The 21,457-nt window shown below is 39.5% G+C and overlaps 1 protein-coding gene across 4 annotated transcripts in view; it reads right to left on the bottom strand.

Moving 5' to 3' along the window:
* Nucleotides 1–4,957: 4,957 nt before the first annotated feature.
* Nucleotides 4,958–21,457, bottom strand: part of lrp8 (low density lipoprotein receptor-related protein 8, apolipoprotein e receptor) — a 199,958-nt gene continuing 183,458 nt past the window's right edge. Inside the window, exons 16-19 of one of the 4 annotated variants that reach the window (XM_049479356.1) lie at nt 20,748–21,227; nt 16,303–16,371; nt 10,903–11,075; nt 4,958–9,535 (exon numbers count right to left, since the gene is read on the bottom strand). In XM_049479356.1, coding sequence (XP_049335313.1) covers nt 9,497–9,535; nt 10,903–11,075; nt 16,303–16,371; nt 20,748–21,227 — 761 coding nt within the window. In that variant the 3' untranslated portion in view covers nt 4,958–9,496. Of the gene's footprint in view, nt 11,094–16,302; nt 16,372–20,747; nt 21,228–21,457 lie in introns of all 4 variants that reach the window. The other 3 variants (XM_049479355.1, XM_049479353.1, XM_049479352.1) reach the window with 3 other exon arrangements.

Consider the following 21,457-nt stretch of genomic DNA (forward strand, 5'->3'; position numbering starts at 1 on the left):
CATTTTCTCAAATTAGATCTAAGCCACTTCCATATGTGGTCATAAATCAGATACGTATCCGATCCATGGACATGCGACATGAATGTAAACAGTCAAATCGAAATTCCTGTGTTTTTTGCTTTTACACATGCGCTTTGTGCTTCTCTCGTACCCACACATCTCTTGGTGCAGCTGTGCAGCTATAACTGCAAAAAAACAACAAAAGCAAACCGCCTGGGCTTTTTTTTCCTCCTCAACCTGAGCATGTACTTCAGACCAGCTGTTTGCTGTTTCTCCACTCCAACAAAAGATGTTCCACATATAAGCTGCTAACGCATTTATTTCCCTTTATAAAGCTATGAGTTTTTCATTCATGACGTTTTTTGTTGTTGGTGAAGAAGGTGGCGTTTATACATCAATGTGCGCACGTGAGGCGTTTCAGGGACAGATTAATTTACATTACACACAGATACAGGTCACTTACATTTGTAACCGTCAGGATAGCCAAATCCGATCTGAACAAAAAATCGTATTTGAGCAATGTGGCTTGCTCATCAATGTGAACGTAGCCATTGTGGATCGATTGATGAATGTAAAAGCCCACACAAGTTATTAATGGTACGGTCCATCTATCTGTCACCCATAAACTCTTTTTGTGTCTCTGATAGCGGTGAAGCACAAATGGATGGACCTCACCACCAATAATTAATTCATCTGCATATTGCGATGTGTCTACATACCAAAGTACACACACATCGCCCTCGCCTATAGCACAGTTGAACATTTATTGATTGGGTTATTGATTTATCATAACCCTTTATTTGGAATGTGTCTCTGAACAATTTCAGTTTGAAGGGTCATGAAGCCCTAGCACCTCCCCCTTCCTCTCCAGCCTAACCAGAATTGGGAAACCCTACCCATAGATGTGCACCTGCAAAACAGAGGGGTAGGATTAGTGGTAGGGCAGGGTAAGGGGTGAAATGGGAGGTAACACTTCATGATCAGCTTTTATACTGCTGTTCCGTGAGTTTTGGCATATTCTTTTGTTGGTAATGCGTATAACAAATTCCAGGTGGTGGTCGTGCTCTCAGCTGTGCTACAGTGTCACATGAAATTACTTTAATTAGTTGTTATTATTGTTTTTATTATTATGTATTTGATGACATTTTTATTGTACTGCTCTGTGTAACTGAATCATACGCCTCATCAAAAACAATAGATGTTCAGATCTTGGTGAATTAATTTAATTAGGCCTAACTTCAGCAAAGATGTAGTATGCATGAAACTGAAACAGCAATAAAAAATGGAATTATATTTAGAGGGATTCTCTTATGCTCATCCATATTGGTGGGTTAGAGGACAGCAATCCGCAATCTAACTGTGCTGGACTCCTCCTGCCCTCAGTTCCTCACACCTTGTCCACAAGGCAGAAAAAAAAATCTGTTTAAATTTTTTAGTCTTATGTCAACATCTAATTAACACTGAGCACTAAACACCTGTGGGAGGTAAAATCTAAAAGCTTGCTAGACCCTTAAATCTCTCATCCACTCACCCCACCACAAAGCCTTGAACACTCACCCTTTTTCATTTCTAATCAGTGATGAACACACATTTCTTCCCCTCACCCCCAGCTGTCTGCAAACACAGCTCTACCTGCTGCTGGAGACGATTTTAACACCAATTAACTCTTAATCGCTTTACCCACAGCTCACACGCTGACACACAATCTCTCCCCCGATTCTACTGCCCCCTGCCACATTCAGCAGTGGCTGCATAATAATTGGTGATACACTACCTCACGTGGAAGGCAGGGTTAAATGTCATCCATCAAGCTAAAAAAGAAAGAATTACAGAACAGGATGGAGAGAATACTGCATTCCAAAAACCCAACATACCCAGGTCTGTGAGTTCCTGTCTGGACCAGACACTGCAAACAAAGGAACTTTAGCATTGTCATATGAAAAGATGAAGGGAACACATTCACTGTTAGATAATATTATGCTGGTTAATGTTAATGATGGGTGGAGTAAATCTGCTGGTGACAGTAAAGGGTTAAGAGAGAATGGTTAGCATGCAGAAAGCACTGTGTACAACAAGAGATGGTCAATTGTCAAAAAGTTTCAAACCATTATCAAGATTTTAATACTTTTTTAAAAAAAGATTTAAATTATTTGAATAAATTTTTAAATGACTAGAATCATTCATTCATCACTATTTGAATTGATTTGATTCTTCTTTAAAAAAAAAAATGTAGTCTTTAACAGACTACATATTAATTACCAAAAAGCTAACTGCATAATAATGTGATAATGCTAGAGTATTCACTGTTGTAATCAGACAGCATAAAATTACATTCCCCAGTACAGAAGAAATGGCTAATATTTTCTTATACACAGATACCAGGCATTTAACAATTATATAAACTATTAAGAGAATAGAGCTGGGCAATATAACACTATTGTATTCTATCATGATACATTTTCTGATCGTAATGCACAGTATACTTTTCTGAGAATTTTACGTAATACTCAAAGAATGAATACTGACTATTAAATATAAATATCATAATTAATCATTTTTAACTAAATTGAATACATATTGTGATTTATGTACCATATCGCCCAGCCCTATAACAGAAGGATGTCTATGTGGAATGACTACACACTGATGGTAAGCAATGGGGGAGAGATATGTTCAAAATGCTAATAATGGTAGTAGTAGCCAATAGAGGCATACCCAAATAAAGGTCACAATATTTTACTGAAACAACACAGTTTATTTACTTTAGCAAACAAACAAAAAATATATATGTAAAATTTTATATATTCAGCTTAATTAAGTTAACTTAATTTTTCATTAAAAGTGCAATTAGGATTTACTGTGCTGTTAAGCATAAGTCATTTGCATTGTGGTTTCTTGTATTAGCGATTAGCTGTATCAGCACATCTGGCTTAATTGTCTTCTTTAAGACAAGCTGACAGTGTAAAGGCAGTCAGATGTGAGACTAAAAGGCCAAAATAATGGGTCAATCTTCCCGTATATGGATTATGCCTACTATAGACAATATTTTTTTTATAAAAAAAAAAAAAAAAAAAAAAAAATGAATTCAACTAGGCTTAATCCCTGTCCCAATGTGTATGTGTATAACTGTAAATGCTTTATATATCTATATAAAATATCAAAGGCTTGTGACTGAGGGGAAAAACAGGAATCACCCTGTTATCATGGGTTATGATAAGTGGCACTGTCAGCCGTGATCAGCTAAATAGTGCTGTTATCAGATTCCCTTTAAACCAGTATCATGTCATTAAACGACCCCGTCGCATCCTGCACACAGCGATGTCAAGCAGAAACAAGACCCTCAAACAATAACAGAGCCACTCCTCCCTCCGAGATACCATGGCAACCTTATGAATATCATATCCATCAGATGTCTGTGCTGCTGTCACAGAGAGAGACGGGGGGAGGGGCCACTGGGGTTTATTCCGTTGTCTTTCTCATTCAGCTCACACTGTTACAGAATAGAGACATTAACCAAATTAGCGTGCCGAGCAGTGGGGGAGTTCCTCCTGACAGCAGCAGACAAAGAGACACCACTACCATCCTCTCTGGGGAGCCAGACACAACACACACATGGGGGAGACACACTGCCAGTCCACAGTGAGCAGGCTGCACTGATATACACTGTCACTGTGGAAACAAAATAGAAAACGTATTTCTATTTTAATGATGTTACCAGATTTCCTGGCAAATAGAATAATAGATATATATTTTTTGAAGGTGTGGGGTTTTGTTCTCGATCTGTCTATCCGTCTATTTAGATACACATGCACTCACAATAAAAAAACAGGTGCATACAGAAGCAAATTGGGGACTACAAAGCTATTCGTAAGGAACATACAGGTTACCGGAACATATAAATGATTAAAATCTGATTTGTCTGATATCTGAGCTACACAGTTGTAGAGGCTTCTTGGAGGATTCCTGCAATAATCTATCTCATGCAGTTTGAATAATTATGCATATTTTGTGGTAGTTATAAGAGTGTTGATGGAGAGTCAAATAGTGCACCATAGTGTGTTATCAGAAAAGGATGGGCCACTGATTGTAGGACCTCTCTAATGTATTGTTAATCTATTAAGTTGTCTGTAATAAAGACCAAACATGATCTGGCATTGTATGAAACTGGATCACACACCATGACACAAAACCTTCTGGACATGTGACACAGGAGAAGCATTGAGATGAATGATTTGTTAATTGGATCACAGAAAAAAGAGCATATAACTCCTATTCTGGAGTTTTAAAGTTCATTTTAATTTTATTTTCATCATTTTATTTTATTTTTAATTGTTTAAATGGACTCTCCCCGCCTTACCTTGCTGAGTTGCTCCCTCCTCATGTTCCTGCTTGGTGCCTGATCAGTTGCTTCTGAAGGTGCCAAGGTCAAAGTGTAAGTTCAGAGAGGACAGAGCTTTTTTCGATTGCTGCCCCCCAGTTATAGAACAACCTACCCTTGTACGTTAGGCAGGCCTCTTTACTGTCTGTTTTTAAAAACTAGTCTTAAAACTCATTTTTATTCTTTGGCTTTTGAACCAAAATGATATTTGATCTGATTACTTTTTACTGTTTTATTTTTACCTTGTCTTATTGTTTTAGTGTTTGTTTTATAATTCTCTATGTACAGCACTTTGTTTCAGCTTTGTCTTAGGTGTATAAATAAAGAGTTGATAAATGAGTTGAATTATGTGAGGAAGGTCAGGTATCAAGGTGTGGGGAGCAATTTTGTTCAAAGTTTTAATCACTTATTGTTCCGGTTAACCTTTTATCTTCCTTTTGAATAGCATTGACAGTTACAGTAACAGTGATGACATAGTGTTTAGGATGCACATAAGGTATCACACTGATCCATAGTATCTTTGTGCAAATTTTACTTTGAAACAGAACAAAATGTGAAAAAGTCACTCCAAGACCAACATTTTGATTTTATCAATTTAATATATCAATATATAGAGATATTTATCAACAGCTCGATTTCCATACAAACGTGAGTGAGACCATTTTGGCATACAGTACAGATATTCCATGTAAGTACAGTGTCACTAAGTTAAAAGCCACCCCCAAAAGAAAGAATAATAAAACTAAAAAAAAAAAAAAAACTACACAGACACAAACACAGAAAAAAGTAAAATACATAAATCCAAACAAGGCACCAATAAATTAAACTGATAATTCTTTCTTTCAACAAAGAACACAATCTATTAAATAGAATTAAATATAACACAAATGCCTATTTCTGAATTGATTTACTGTTAAAAAGCTAATTAAATTAAAAAGACAGAAAAAAATAAAATAAAAACACTTTGGCAGATTAATTTTAGTTACAATCAAGTAGTAAAGAAATCCAGAAATCTCTTGTGTACAAATAAATTCAATATATGGTCTACACTTTTTTTTCTTCTTCTCCAGGAGGCTAATATACATATCCTTTTTAAAGAAATGTTCAAAACATTATCAAAAGTTTTGCTGTATGAAAACGTATTTACAAATCATGATTCAAAACCAGTGGACAGCTCCTGTCACCCCCTCCCCCCATGTAATCATTTACACAGTGCAGAAGGCTTCTCGAAAAAGTTTGTGCAACAAACAGTGTAGAAAATGTCTTGGAAACGGCTGTGGAATGGATGTGTTGCTTGAATAATCATAAAAAGAAAACCCTTCCTCATGCTTCCTGATACTGTATATCGACATATGAAGGAAAAAAAAAGAAATATATATGCCTGGACATTTCTTCAAGTAGTACACGATCTCACAAGGGAAATCAAAATGGAGGTCATTATATCCACAGACCACAAAGCGAACCGATAGGAATGTCACCGGGGTGAGGAGGACCAAGCTTTACAGGTGAGTCACCAGATATACCTTTAACAAGTCAAATCACTTGGGAGGGCTTTGCTGTTGAAGTCTCTTGTAGTCTTGACTCTGAGGAGGGAGCGCTGTACAGTTCCAGGAGAGCATCTGGCTCATTTGTCCAGTTTGTCCGGTGTGTTTTCTTATTTTTTCCCCATGTGGAGGAAAAGCTAGCCCTTTCGAACACAACATGGTTAACACGGTTTGAGGGGCCATGAGAAGGATGAGTATGAGCTAAGAATGAGCAGATGGTAAGAAGGTTGGAGATGGTTAAAATGGATGTTAGTCACGATGGCTAGAGATGGAGAAGCAGCACGGTGCAACCCTGCACTGCACCATAGGACGGCAGGGATTACCATTATAAATGCATAGAGTAAGAATGCAGAAAGGTCGCTAAAGCACTGGTAGCGGTCTACAGAGGGTGAGTATCAGCTGAGAGATGCAAAACTCTTCTTCTTAAACTTTATGGGACTGCGCAATAAATTACGCTTGATAACGTGTTCATATCCCAACGCCAGAGCAGCACCTGATAAACCCATGAAGTTATGGAGTCATGGTGACTTACAAAAGGATGTTTGTGCAGTACTCTGACCTCAAAAAGCAGAAACACTAACTGTATACATTTATGTACACATACAAAAAACACACAAACAGCCAGACTTAGTCTGGAGAAAGACAAGTATTATTACCCTGTATTGCTCGTCTAAGATTCCTAAGAATCTGAGACCTATGTCGTTCACATTATTAGACCTGGAGTCAAAGAAGTATCTGAAGTAAGTTATGTAACATCAGAACATTACAAATCTAATCTATTACTGTAGCAATGTTACAAAAGGTCTTATTATCAAACAAGTTTCAATTTGAATATTTCAACTTGTCGCTGTCATACCAAAACATAAAATGGTTTTGTCAGTAGCTTTAGTGCATGTTTATGTAACACTATTTATTTTATCGAGGACCATTCCTATTGATCCACTTATCATCATGACATGTTCACACAATGTAAAGCACAGCTGGCATTTTCAAAAAACACAAACAAAAAAAGGAGGTTTTGATATGACAGCGACAAAATGCTTCCTACACTGTGTTCCAAACAGGTCCACATGAAACAGCACCCACTAAAAACAGTGACTACAAATGCAACAACGATAAGGACAAATCTGCCAGCTTCAGATCAGCCCGAAAGATCAAATTCATGCCAGAGCTGCCATCCAAAACAATGGAAATCTGCAAGAACAGTGAGTGTGTGGGGGCCCATGCCAGCGTATCCATCAGAGTTCATACGCTAAAGCAAAACATACAACCCGACGCAATTACAGAGCAAGCTTCATACGCATCCACCTCTCCCTCTCTTGCGTGCTTCTCTTACAATTCATGCTGAAAGAACCTTGACCGGTCGACTCCTACACTAGTAAACATACAGTAGCTTATTGGAGGAGTTCTCTTTGAAATGTCGAAGGTGTTGTACAAGCTCTGCGCTTTACTAGGCATGTCGCAGGAGAGAATAGCGGAGAGGGCCGAGAACAAACAGGCACTCCAGATGCAAGGCCACCCACACACGGCACACAGTGCACCACAACATACACATACACACACACACACTCACACTCAGATGATGAGGAGTCACCAGTCTCACATACCCTGTTTGCCAAAAAGAGATCGCTTAAAGAGAAAACACACAAGCCAAAGAATTCTCAACCAGTGTATAAAAAAAATCAATTCTGCGCTTTTAACCCAGAAGAAGAATCTTCAATTTTGGCAAGAATGTCACATCTCGAATCACTTCACTCTCTCCATATCAAGATAATAATGAGAAAATGTTTCTTATTTGAGCTGTGTCAGAGCAGTACAGTCTGCAACAGTGACAGACATGCATGCGTAAGTCTTTTACAATGACACTTGAAAAAAAAAAGTTTCCACATCACTGTACAGCAGTGTGCCAGCTTGACTCTCTTGCCTTCAGGCCTTCATTACATTATCAGGACAAATTTGAACCTGCCTCTTACAGGTGTCCAATCAGCCGAGCAGCGTCACAGAGATGGAGTGGTACAGAGATTAATGATCACTCATTCATCTTGTGGACTGTACCGGATGGGTTCAGCATGACGGACCCGGATATGAACAGGAAGCTCATATGCACGGTTCAAAAAACAGGCAGAGAGACAGAGAATGTAATCTATGATTAATCTTGTGGACAATTTTGTCCTAGCACAGGGTTTTAGTGCCATTTTCAGTAGCCTTACAGTCAAACCTGATGCAGGAGGAGGGCTTTGTTTCAGTTCTGATCTTAAAAATAATAACTGTATTTGTTTAAGTGTTTTATCAACTCAGTGCACAAAAATATAGAATGGATTATATGAATAATAGAAGTAAAAAAAACAAAAAACAAAATAAGCCAAACACTGAACTGGCAATGGAGACCTGTGCAGGAGCAATAAGTCAGTTTTAAATCCCTGCAGATGATGAGGCTGGGAAGAGCTCAGGAATAGCGAGCTTTGGGACATGGAAGACCCAGTGCTGGTGTGTTGAGAGAAGTCAGAGATTAATGTATAAATGTACAGTAGCAGAAAACAGAGAGCAGGCCTTCCTGTCCTGCCTCATGTCCTCATATGACAGGTTAAAAAATCATGAAGGATTGCGCCTGGATCCATTATGTATGGAAGACATCTAAGTACAGTTGATGTGGTACTGGAAGATTGCTGACATTAACTTTTACGACTTACTCATTAGTTACTTAAGCCTGTTTAAAATTTCAACACAGTTCCATACAAACCAAGCCTTTTCTTTAGGTGTAGATACAGTTTAGAGTTTAAACCCTAAACTCTTCAGACAGTTCTGTTCTGTTTGTGTCAGACTTGCACATAGATACTGTACATTATGCATGTAAATTCTATGCCCCCTGATCACCATTCAGTGTAAATGCTATGGACATCTCATGCCAATAGGGCAGATTAGCCACTATTCCCTCCTCCCCTGAGCTGTGCCCTGCAGTTAGCTGTGTTATTGCCCTCCGGCACATTCATGCCCACGAGGAGCCCCACTTCTGCCTTCACGGCTCAGCCACCAAAACAGGCTTAGCATGTTTACACCAGCCAAAAAACAAAAAGCTAATTAATACGACACAGCAGGCCATTCCTGTGGTGCAAGCTGCAGCAGCCTCCACCAGGAGATTAAGAAGTACATGTCTGTAAAGGTTAGTCATCATGAAGCAGCATTCACTACTACTGTTCTATGTTCTAACAGAAAGATGCAGCAGTGAGAATCTACATCAGAATCTACAAAGTACAAATAGAGGTTATTGTTAGTCTGTAGTAACTACTGATTCAGAAAGAAGAGCTATTGGCTTATAGCTATAAACTCAGACACTACAAAACAAACCCAGTTTGTCCAGTAGCTCTCTGTCACAGTCATGGAGAGCATGTGTTTGAGTGTGTATGTCGTCTGCGCTCTCTCTTTCTCTCTCTGTGTGCATCCCTGTGTAGTGCTGCAGTCTCCCCAGGAGACCACGGGCCCGAGACGAGAGGATGGATGGACACAGGGAGGGAGGGAGAGAGGGATGTAGGGAGGGAGGGAGGTAGGGTGATGAGGAGGGAAGTAGAAAATGGCCTCAGGGGAATCCATCATCCTCCATACTGAGCGCCACACGCTGCAGAGAGCAGATAAAAAAAAAACACAAACAACAAAAAAAATAATGTTACATACACACTGTGCTTGAGAAAGGGTGGATGAAGGAAGGACAGAAGAAGGGAAGAAAGAAGACATTAATAGAGAAGGAAAGAAAGAAGTAAAAAGAGAGACACAGAGAGAGACAGAGAGAAAGAGAGAGAGAGAGAAGACTGGAGGGAGATACATTATGTTTGTGTATGTGAGTGCTGGGGCAAACCACTGGAAGACGAGTCACAGGCTCAGAGACGTCCAATAGGCAGATTACGCCCCCAGCACATCTCCACTGAAGCACTGGAGGGAATCCTGTTCTGCTGTTCAGTCACTGGGATAGCCGTCTCCCAGTCTGAGCCCCAGTGACAGCTCTATCTCAACTAAGCACTAACCCACTGACTGGGAAACAGCAGCCTGCAGCTCAAACTGCTCAGAATCCTCCTTTACTATGCCTTAGAAGGCGAGTCTACACTCATCTTGACACTGAAGCTATCCTCCCTGTCCCTGTTTAATTGTTCTCATCCTACTAGCAAGAGCTGCCATTCCTTCCACTACCTATTCTAGAAATCTAGAACATTGCGACACATTTCTCCTCGACTTCACCTGCTCCTTCCTTTCTTGCAAAGCTCCTTGCAAATTCAGGCTTGTGATTACTAAGATATTATCAATCAATGCATGTATGAAAGAATGAACCAAATATCTGACTAATCAACAGAAACTAATGACAAAACAAACACGTTTCCTCAAAAAAGATTGTCCAGTCATCTAAGGTGCTCATTACCCATTCCTACCTCAGCCACACTGAATAAACAACGCAACTCAAGTGCTCTGGGAGGATCATCACGTCCAAGTTATCAAACATCAAACAGAAAAATATCATGCTCAGACACGTACCGCCACAGAACCAAACTGAGAACCCGAATGCTATGCTTCTGAATGGAAGCACAGCAAACTTGTGATTCAATTCTAACATACAATGTATGAATGAATGAAAATATATGTGGTGAAATGTGAAAAGAAAAATATTATTTTATGTTGTGGATGAAGGATGGGGTCAGTAAATATATATATGTATGTGTATGTATATGTATATGTGTGTATGTATTAGAAATATGAGAATATGTGCATATCTAGTGCTGCAGCATGATCTCATGATATCCTCTCCTAAGACCAGCATGTGCTGGCCGTGCCCGGCTTGGCCCTGGTCTCTTTTTGCCCGCACTAAACCCTAAATCTTTCCAGTCCTCACTTGGTGCTTGTTAACATGGGTGCCCCTGAGTACCAGTGAGCAGCCGGATCGGGGATGCTGCTCCCTAAGGGCAGGGCTATGAAGGGCTGTCTGGCGCTGCCACTCACGGCTGGGTAGACGTGTCCGATCTGCTCGCTGCGGCCGATGTGGATCTCGTCGTCGTCGTCGTCCTCCGTGGTCTTGCGGTACACTGGGTTGTCGAAGTTCATGCTCTTGGTGTTCCGCCGCCTCCAGTTGCGCCAGACCAGGTAGCCTCCGGTACACAGCAGGCCGATGACCACTGTGGCAAGGATAGGAACTGCATGCGTTTAACACACAGCCGCCAGACATGTCGAGGGCGTTAACACAGCCAGAGGACACTGAGCAGCGCTTCATGACACATACACAAACACACAGACACACTCACAACACATGCTGCAGCTTGGCACTCTTGGCTTTAAGTCTTTGTTTTTTGATTTTAGAGTTTTTAGGAGGCTGGATAGATAAATGTTATTTAAATTGTAAAGATCAACAAATTCAAACACCAGATTAAGGAATAATAGGAATATTCCACAGTTTTTGTTTTCCCAAACAATTTTTTGTCTGTTGCCTTTGTCATATCATCCCATCTTCACATAGCTTTCCTTGTATTGTAGTGTTATGAGTGGTCTGTGACTCCACCCACACTACTACACACTGCTAAAGAATGATCACAAATTATTGGCTTAATCCCATTTCTAAAATAATATATATTTTTACAGATTAATTAATATTTCGCTTAAATAATTCACTGCAAGAAAGTATATCTTGGTAAGAGAAATTATCTTAAATCTAGTCTACTGGTAAATGTCTTGTTTCTCATTCCGAACCTTTTGCAGGAATCTTCTTAGAATAATTAATTTATTTAAACATTTGATAAAGTCTTTTGATGCAGATAATTTTCTTTTATTTAAAATTTATTTGCCAGTAAAATACATCAAGAAATAAGTATTTTCATAATTCTTTACAATCACAACACAATAAGTTTTATACATAAGATTCAATGTGTTGTTAATTTTTTTTTTTTTTTACAAAAATGCATGCTTCTCAAGCATTTATTAATTACTGGTTAATTGGACGGTTGTTAATACCTCTGAGATCCTTAAGCAGGAGCAGTTGGTTTGTGGTTAGAAATTAATCTGACATCTATCCGATCCCATTATCAGCTGCTAAATGGCTCCTGTAACCTGCTTTGCACAGATAATTACTACAGCTGTGAACAAATGACATCTCTGCCATTGCTTCATGTTAAGTCCAATACACAAAACCTTCTTCCTGTATTTACTTTCTTACTCCTGCTTCAGCCAGGTCTGTCCAATAAGCTGAGATATTGTTCTCACATCCTTTAAATCAAACTAAAGGGAAAGCAATACCTGATTCAGAGAGCAAACAAACTTTAAGTGTGAAAAGTCCTTAAAGTACTTTAAGTGTGAAAAGAGAAAGTATTTCTGCACAAAATCAAATTTCAGCTACAAGTTTTTCCGTTTTTGTCCAATAATAAAAGAAAAATGCCAAAATTATTAGCTGTAGTAACTAAAATATTTATTTACCCATTTAATACTGTCTGATTTGTTCAATCATTAAAATATGTACTGTATGTTTCACACTATAAGGTGCACTTAATTTTTTTAAAATTTAAAAATGCGCCTTATGTATGAAGGAACAGTAAAGCCACTCCGCTGAAATGAAGCTCTTTCACCATATTGGTGTGTAGCCTGTGCATTTACTGTGCTAAAACATGCTACGTGAGACGAACCGCTAGCTAATATCACTCAGGGTTATTCAGTGAAGTGCTGTTGGGAGGCATTTTCTAGTGCTAACCGCAGCACACAGTCTTAGCGGAAGCCTTCAGGAGAGAAATCTGTGTTGATTAACATACAGCACTCGCTTGACTTCAAAAGATTTTTTAAATTACAGATTTCTTTACTTAAAGGGATAGTTCGGGATTTTTGACATGAATCTGTATGGCATCAATATGACCAGTTTCGTGCATTCTCACTGACTTACCCCCGACCATGTCCGGTGAGCGGAGTTCTTGTCCAGTATTGTCCGAGCCGAAAGTAGTCCGGCATGTTTGCTGGGGTCACGAAACGAAAGTGTTTTTCTTCCCAAAACAGTACGAGTGCAAAAGAGTGATTTATTTGCATAACAAAAAACGGTGTCTGCAAAAGTCACGCCTCATTATCACTGGGGCACTACTTTCATTTTGGATCAGTGCGCGCGATTGCGCAACCTGGCAGCTAGCCTACGGTTTCGATTTCACTGTTTACTGTTCGGGAACATGTTGGACTACGAGAGCGACGAGGAATATATTGATTTCCGCTCAGAGCCAAGGGGGGTATCTTTATGAGCCTGAGTATACTGAGGAGGAACTTGCCCAAATCGAATTGGATCGTGCAGAAAGAGAGAGGGTGGACAGAGAAATGATTGAGACCGAAGCTGGAGCCGCTGCTGCTGCTGCTGCTGCGATACCAAGGGTGGCCGACAAATCCTGGTGCACTTGTTTGAAGTGCGAACTAATGCCGACAGAGGTGGAATGTTACTGCTGCCACGAGTGGGATTTAGTTATGCCCGAGATACAGAACCTGTCAATTGATGAGGACGTCGGCGGGCCAGCTGCTGCCTGCATCACAAACAACAGCGGGCATGGAGAAACATAGTCATCCTCGCTGAAGTGCGCACCGCAAACACGAAGCTTCTTCATTTTCACCACTTTGGTGTCCACATGGAAGCCCATTGCAAGTATCCAAAGTTGCCTGAGAGCAATGTCAGTCACGGGGATACGATGGAAACTGTGCGGAGAATCAGCCACATCTTTGTTGCTACAGCCTGGATAATCACAAGTCCGCACCATTTTAACACACACACATACAAATGTATAAATCTGTGTTCAAGAAGCTTATAAAAGCCGATAAACTTCTCTCTAAAGCTTGCTCTTTGCGTTGCTGGTTGAAGCTGAGCGCAGCCAATGATCTGAAAGACTAGTGCGCTGCTCGCAGTTAGAATGACATGCGCACTGATCCAAAATGAAAGTAGTGCCCCAGTGATAATGAGGCGTGACTTTTGCAGACACCGTTTTTTGTTATGCAAATAAATCACTCTTTTGCACTCGTACTGTTTTGGGAAGAAAAACGCTTTCGTTTCGTGACCCCAGCAAACATGCCGGACTACTTTCGGCTCGGACAATACTGGACAAGAACTCCGCTCACCGGACATGGTCGGGGGTAAGTCAGTGAGAATGCACTACACTGGTCATGTTGATGCCATACAGATTCATGTCAAAAATCCCGAACTATCCCTTTAACTCAGCTTTACTTAACTTAGTTACCCCCTACCACCACTCAGCGGGAGCTGATCGAGACCTGCTGAATTAGAAGGAAAACATGGCAACACCCCTGTTCCTTACTAGTGTCGCATAATGCGTCTTAAAATCCGGTGCATCTTATGTATGAAAATAGACCAGAAAAAGTTCATTGATAGTGTGCCTTATAATTCAGTGCACCTTATAGTGCGAAAAATATGGTACAAAAATACATATTTGTATACAATATAGTGACCAAAGTCTTTCTGAAACTATAGAGTTAACATAAAAGTGCCAGAGCTGCAGACATGCATTCACATTCACTATGGCTTTGTGGAAAGGGGGGGTTTCATGCTGGGGGCCCTGAAGGCACAGAAAGAGAGAGATGAGAGTGGGCTCTGTGTGTTTATGTGTGTGGGGCTGAAGTACATTGCTATTCAGGGGGAAGCGATAACCATGCTTGGCTACACTGCGGCGGCTGGCGAGGCCCTCCCCTAATTTAAAAGATCAGCAGTGCCTGCGTTATTCCCTGGGATGTTTCCCTTAATTGCTCTTTTGTCTGAGGGACACGAGAGACCTCCTCATGATGTGTTTTTCTTTTTCCTCCATTCCTATAGACCTGCTTCACACAGCTTCAGTGTAGCCATCTGTTTCCAGTTTAAAATAATCAAAGGTAAAGGAGGAATTGAAATTACAAAGGCTGTGGTAAAATTGTTTTTAATTGTTTGGGAAATGACATTTCACTTTCAGTGATTTTCTTTATGAAGATGTGCAAATACAAGGTCATCTTCATGCTAGGCAGCAAGGCTGACAGCAATCCAAATACTTTAGCGACTGAGGATCAAGGTTACTTCAGATTTGCATTTCCATTTGAGTTTTAGTTCCATTCATTGATGTATATTAAGTTTTGTTTTTAGCTTCTGTTTTACAGCTTTTATATATTTTTGACACATTGCAACTAGTTCAGGAGTAACCATCTCTACTCTTAAAGAGCTACTTTCCTTCAGGTTACACCTTCAACCCAATTCTAACACTTCCCATTTAACTGATAAAACACTCTTGAAGGCAGTAATTAGATTGATCAGGTGGGATTGATTAGTGGTCAGAGCTAAAGTCTGCTGGGTGGTAGCTCTCCATAAGTCTTAGTTTTGGAACTACTATATAGTACCAAAAGAAAACTGATACAGAATGAAGTATACTTTTGTTTCACAATCAGAGCCTTTATGTTGTTATGGAAAAATATTTGTGTACCGGTAATGTTAAACGCATATAACTTAATAGTGAATACGATACATTTTAAAGTCCTTGTATTGTTTTATGGAGCAAAGTGCATGTATATAAAAGTAATAGAATTTAATGCATTATTGTTAAATAATTGAGACCAAACCATCTGCATTAACTAACCATTCATGTTCATTTGTTTAACCAAACAATAGACCGTCAGCTAGTCCTTTAGAAACAGGAGAAATTTTGAAATTTGATCCTTAAGCTACCTCTCTAAGAAAAGTAAGGCAGTAAGGGAATAAGTTAACTCTGTAGAAAATAATGAAATGTATCATTATTGTGACAAATTACACCACACCACATATAAATGTGGGCTGTTTAAAACAGACTAAGTGCACTTTTTTTTTTATTTCAATATTTTCCACCTATATATTTTTATAGTAGTTTATTAAAATGTTGCATTACTGTTACTTAAATTGATTTAATAAAAAAAAGTTAATATTGTGATATATTGTATAGTGATAAACTGTTAAACATGAATATCGACCACCTTCAGTATGTGCCTCCCCCACACACAGAGAACACTATCATTTTTATTATGCCTTATTTTTTTTATCTCTCCACATGTAAGAGTGAACACTCCTACTATTAGATAATTTGGGAGAAAAAAGCCCTCCGTCACAAGCACAGTACAAGAAGAGAAGGGAAGGGAACTAAAGTGAAATCCAATCTTCACTTCAATTACAGAATAATAATGAAAAAAGCATGCACAATATTTCCCTCTGAAAAGACCAAAGCAACCCTTCAAAAATGATTACAGACTGATGGCAGCGTATTATGAATAGCTGCTTAGAACTCTCCTGAGGGAAAACTAAAGCATGTGGGATACACAGAGCAAAGGCAGGAGATTTGCAGGGGTGAAAAAGGACCACACGCTGGATTTATATAGAGGATCAATATTTACCTATAGGGATGACAATACCCAGAACTGCCACAGTTATGTTGTTACCCAGGAGGAAGTGATCACTTGCAGCTGCAGACAAAGACAGAGAGAGAGGGGAGAGAGGGGGAGAGAGAGAGAGAGAGAGAGAGAGAGAGAGAGAGAGAGAACAAATGTGAGGATGCTGTTGTTTTTGAAAGGGTGGGGCATAGACGGCCATGTCATTACGTCCTAATTGATGGGAACACTCATCATCTACAGCTTAATTGACTCATAACTCTAAATTTATGTAAAAAGCCTGCACCATTTAGAGTCCTAACAATAAAGTATGACTCCACTTTTAATACAGTGAAAACAGGATGACACATTAACAGCACATGAAGGACAAAGTAGAGCAATTGAGAGGTTGAGGTAAGAGCAGGTCGTTAATTTTGTCTGCTCTGTCGGACAGCTGCATCCTTCTCTTCACTCCACAGAGCGCAGCAGCCATTTGCTTTGGCAATGTTCCAAAATATCAATCTCTTGTTCACACCACATCTTTTTCCACATCCCTCCCCCACACACACTTTAACTGTGGAATGGTTATTTCCATTCTTCTCTCCAAAACCAGTTTTCTGCAAAGCACAAGACATTCCCAGCGAATAAATCCCACAATTATCACATATAGCCACCATTAGCCAAAGCACAATTACTGTCTGATAATGGAGTCTGAGCTCAGAGATTAAGAGACTAGAGGGGACGACACAAGCATACTGATAATGCCTGATAACCCTACTAGAAAGTGCTTAGCATATGAAAAAGCTCACTGAGTAGAACATACAACAATATTTAGGGCATGGAAGATATTAGTAGACAATTACTAGGAACTGTATGAATTCTGACTGTAAAACTAGATGGACCATTGATTTGTGACCATATTTTACAAATCAATAACTCCCCAGCCTCCCCCACACTAAAGTATATTTGATCACTAAATCACTATTTATTCTAATATCCCCCTAATTACTTAGTTATCCACTGTTATTACTTGCAACTTGCAGATTTTGTACATTTTTAAACACAATGTGCTGTAAACACTGAACATGTTAATACGCTGTGCCTTTGTTCTGCTAAGCCTTGGTATACAAGCACATTTCACTAGTTGCAAATACATTCATCTTCAAATCCAAATTTCATATCATTCCTGCTTCTTCATGCCATGTTTATTATATTGTTAAGTCTATTATATACACTCAGGAACAAGGTGCTTTACCAAACAAACAATATTAAACAAAAGCAAAACAGAAAGCAAACATATGTATGAAACTTTTTGTTTTACCAAATAAGACTAAGAAAAGTAAACTACAAAGATAAGATTAAGATAACAATGCCAAGGAACTGAAGTAAACTAAACAGAGAAGACTAGACTAAGAACACGATTGAGGAAACATGACAGAGAAGGAAAAACTGAAAAAACTACACAATGAACAGACTAGACGAAGCCTTGACAAAGAACATCAACCACCACGAAACAGGCATGAGTTATGGGGCAAACAAACAACAAACCTGAAAACACAAAAGACCAGGCCAAGAACACTGAGACAAAAAGGCTGGATTTACACAGAGAGAGACTGGGAACACCTGGGTCAGGGTTAACAAATTAGACAAAGGTGAGAACACTGATGACAGGCAGAGCTAAGGCAGAGACAAGACAACAACAAAACAAAGCCATATGCTATAGAGCACATGGGAGGGAAAACAAACAGGCTAGGGAATACACAGAACAGACTGACTAGAAAGCAGAACAGGAACAGGAACAACCAAGAACAGAAGATAACAAGACAGACTAGGGATATGGAGTGATAAACAGCAGTTTTACTGGCTGATTTATTAGTTGTCAAATGTGAGTCAGGCTTTACTGTAAGCTTTTAATTGTCAAATTTCATGAACGTTTGAGCTCAACTCAGAATTATCATTGGCTTCTTGGCTTGTATTCATTAACTCTTATTATTGTTCTATTATTTTACCTTGGTTCAACACTGTGTTGCATTAAATTAAAATACATATTACTATAATGCTACTATAAAGTCAGAACACATTTATTAATGGTAAAAATATACAGCGAGAAGATACTATGAACTAAAATCTTCCTTCACATTAGAAACGTTTGTTCATTAAAGTAAAATAAACAAGTTTCTTTCAAGTAAACACTTTTATCTGTGGGATTTCAGGTTGGTACAGATACAAATCTGTGGCTTTAATATTGGTTGATTTTATCAGCTAGCTGATATATCGACTGAAAAGAAGTTTAGAGTCAATGAGACAGGGTAAAAAGGCAGACCGTGAGCTGGCAGGCTTTCCTAAAGCATTTATCATGCAAGGCAGCTCTGCTCTACTATATTCTGGTGGTGATAAAATATCCACATGGCCATCTTTGAATTTGGAGTGGGTGGCTGGGTCTCTTGAGCTCTAGTTAGGAGATGAAAGTGTAAAAAATAGCTCTGCAGCAGTAAAGTTCCAATAAATGTGCTGAGCGTGGACACCACTAGACTACACTCAGTATAGATATATACGAAATATACGAACAACACAAAACCTTTCATCAAACCTAAGGGGAAGGCTATCAGTATGAAGAACAGCAGTGTATATCCACTATTATAAAAGTGCACATCTACAGTATCTCCTGGAACTTAAATTTACTTCACATCATGTAAGAAAAGTTATGAAAAGTTACTGCAGACAGTTTCTCTAAGGCAGCCCTTTCTGCATCTTAATCTCACTGTCGGAGGCAGGACCCGTCCTACCGGGGCCAGGCGTCACTGCAGCAGGGTAGGACCACTTACCGGGGCAGGGGTGGAGGGAGTGAGAGGGGAGTAGAGGGGAACAGGGCCCAGGGCAGTGTTCATCAGTCAAGCCTGGCTGCTCCTCTCACTCCACTGCCTGTCCTAATTCAGCACAGAGGCATGCTGCTACCTACGACTACCGCCACAGCCTAATCTATCACCCTCAAGTGGTCAAAGCACTGCTCAGCAAGCAAATTCTCTCACACACATTAACTTTCAGAGGCAGTGGACTCTCTTCTGCTGCTGCAGGGAACATGGCTCAGTCAGGAGCTTGATCTCATTTCCATATCTAATGTACGGAACAAGTTGGAGGTTAGTTTAACTTGAGGCTAAAGTTCTATAAGAAAAGAGGGGGAATGGAATCCTCCAAACTGGCAGGAAAACAGCATGAAGACAGATACAGGGACATGCTTACACTACATTTAACAGATTATTGGTTCTCATTTTTTATCAACAACATCCAGTGAACATCTCATGTTCTAACCAACCACTGCTGCTTGGTTAGTTTGTCGCTTGTCGATTTATTTATAGATATTATATGTATTCATAATTTTTTTCTTATTTTATATTTTTGTTTACAACCACCAACAAGCCTCTATTAGTACTTTAAATACTTTTTCTAAACTCTAAATACAGTAACACATCCACCTCATACGTTTACCTAAATTGTTAATTTCCTGCCAAAAGCTTATTTTGTTCTCACAACACAAAAAACCTGGATCAATATCAACTTATTCTTATAAATTGATTGATTACACTAATCCATGTTTTCTGTTACAGAGCTAGGTATAGCAGAAATCCCAAGTCTCCCGGAAGTTGCAGGAGTCTACCGCATATCAGCAAAGGCATCAGGGCCCACAAGTCAGATAAAATCTCCCGGAATCAAGAACGATTGGCCCAAGAGTTAACACAAAAACGCACACACGGGCAACACAGACTTTTCCAAGTCCAGGTCCGGGGGTACCTTCCTGAAATTAATTTTTGCTACTTTTTTTGCAACTTTTGGGATGTCTGGTATAGCCCATCACAGTGCAACTACTCTCAAAATACTAAAAGCTAGTGACATTACAGAAACAGCATTTCTGTTGTACTCTACAACAGCACATATTAGTCTGTTTTTGTAAAACATTTTTTTACTTGAGTGTCAAATGTGTGCCTTGTTGGCAACATATTGTCTACATGTGTTGGAATGATATTTAATATATATACAGTATATAGTCTACAAAGCCATTCAGTAAAAAAAATGTAGGTACATGAAATGCCAAACTCAAAAACTGTCATTATAAAGTTAGCCTTGGTCCTATAGGTGTAAAAATAAAACACAAATATACAAATATACTTCTTACTTTTCTTTGAATACCACCACCACACATTCTTACAGCTTTCCCTTATTCTGGCCCAACTCTTCCTCTTCCTTTTCCTAACCTAATTTTCTTTTTTCCTCTCTTTCCTCTTGTATCAATAGTATAGTCAACAACATACAGATGTTGTGTTTTATGTTGTATGAAAACACAAACATACAAACACATACTCACCTCTAAGTGGGTAGAAAAATAAAGATATTGTACCAATATACCAAACTGTCTCACTTATATTGCGATACGTATCGTATCACCAAGCTACGGGCCAGTACACAGCCCTACTCACCACGATGTGAGAGATTTGTGTTGTCTCCTTTCGCCTTGTTGGTCTCAGACGTGGTGGTGGTGGTTGTGCCAGTGGTTGAACTGCTGTCTGCAGGTCTCTGGGTGGAGGTATGCAGTTGTTGCCAGTGTTGCGTGGTGCTGGTCTGGGTGCTGCTTGTCGTGGAGAATGAAGTTGAAGATGATTGTGTGGTAGTAGAAGGCAGTGTGGTTGATAGAACGGGAGGTTTTGTGTGTACAGTGCTGTGTGTTTTTGTTTGAGTAGATGTAATGGCAGCAGTAGTTGAAGTAACTGGAGTAGTAGAGGTGGCAGTACTGGTGGAGGAACTGGAAGTACTCTGGGTGGTAGTACTGGTGGTAGTAGGGGTGATGATGGTGTTGGTGGTGGAAAAAGTGGTAGTAGAGGCAGGAGTGGTGGTTGTAGGTTCTGTTGTAGTACTTGTAGAAGGTGTAGTGGTGGTTGTTGTAGACTTGGGTTTGACCACTGTGTTGAGAAAAAGGAGAGAAAGAAAGGAAAGGGAAGTGGGTCTCTGTTTAATGCATTTTTGTTTGCTTCATATTTTGTCAACCAACCACTTTACTATCTCTCTCTGAATGCAACTACATTTAAATTTGTAATCAGTAAGCATGGCCACTATGTCCAGCTCTAAATTCTGTGCAGACACACACTCATGTTTCTCTCAGGCTGCACTGCGGGCAGTCAGATGGCCTGGA

This window comes from Astyanax mexicanus, chromosome 5 (assembly GCF_023375975.1).
Source record: "Astyanax mexicanus isolate ESR-SI-001 chromosome 5, AstMex3_surface, whole genome shotgun sequence".
NCBI classification, from domain to species: domain Eukaryota; kingdom Metazoa; phylum Chordata; class Actinopteri; order Characiformes; family Acestrorhamphidae; genus Astyanax; species Astyanax mexicanus.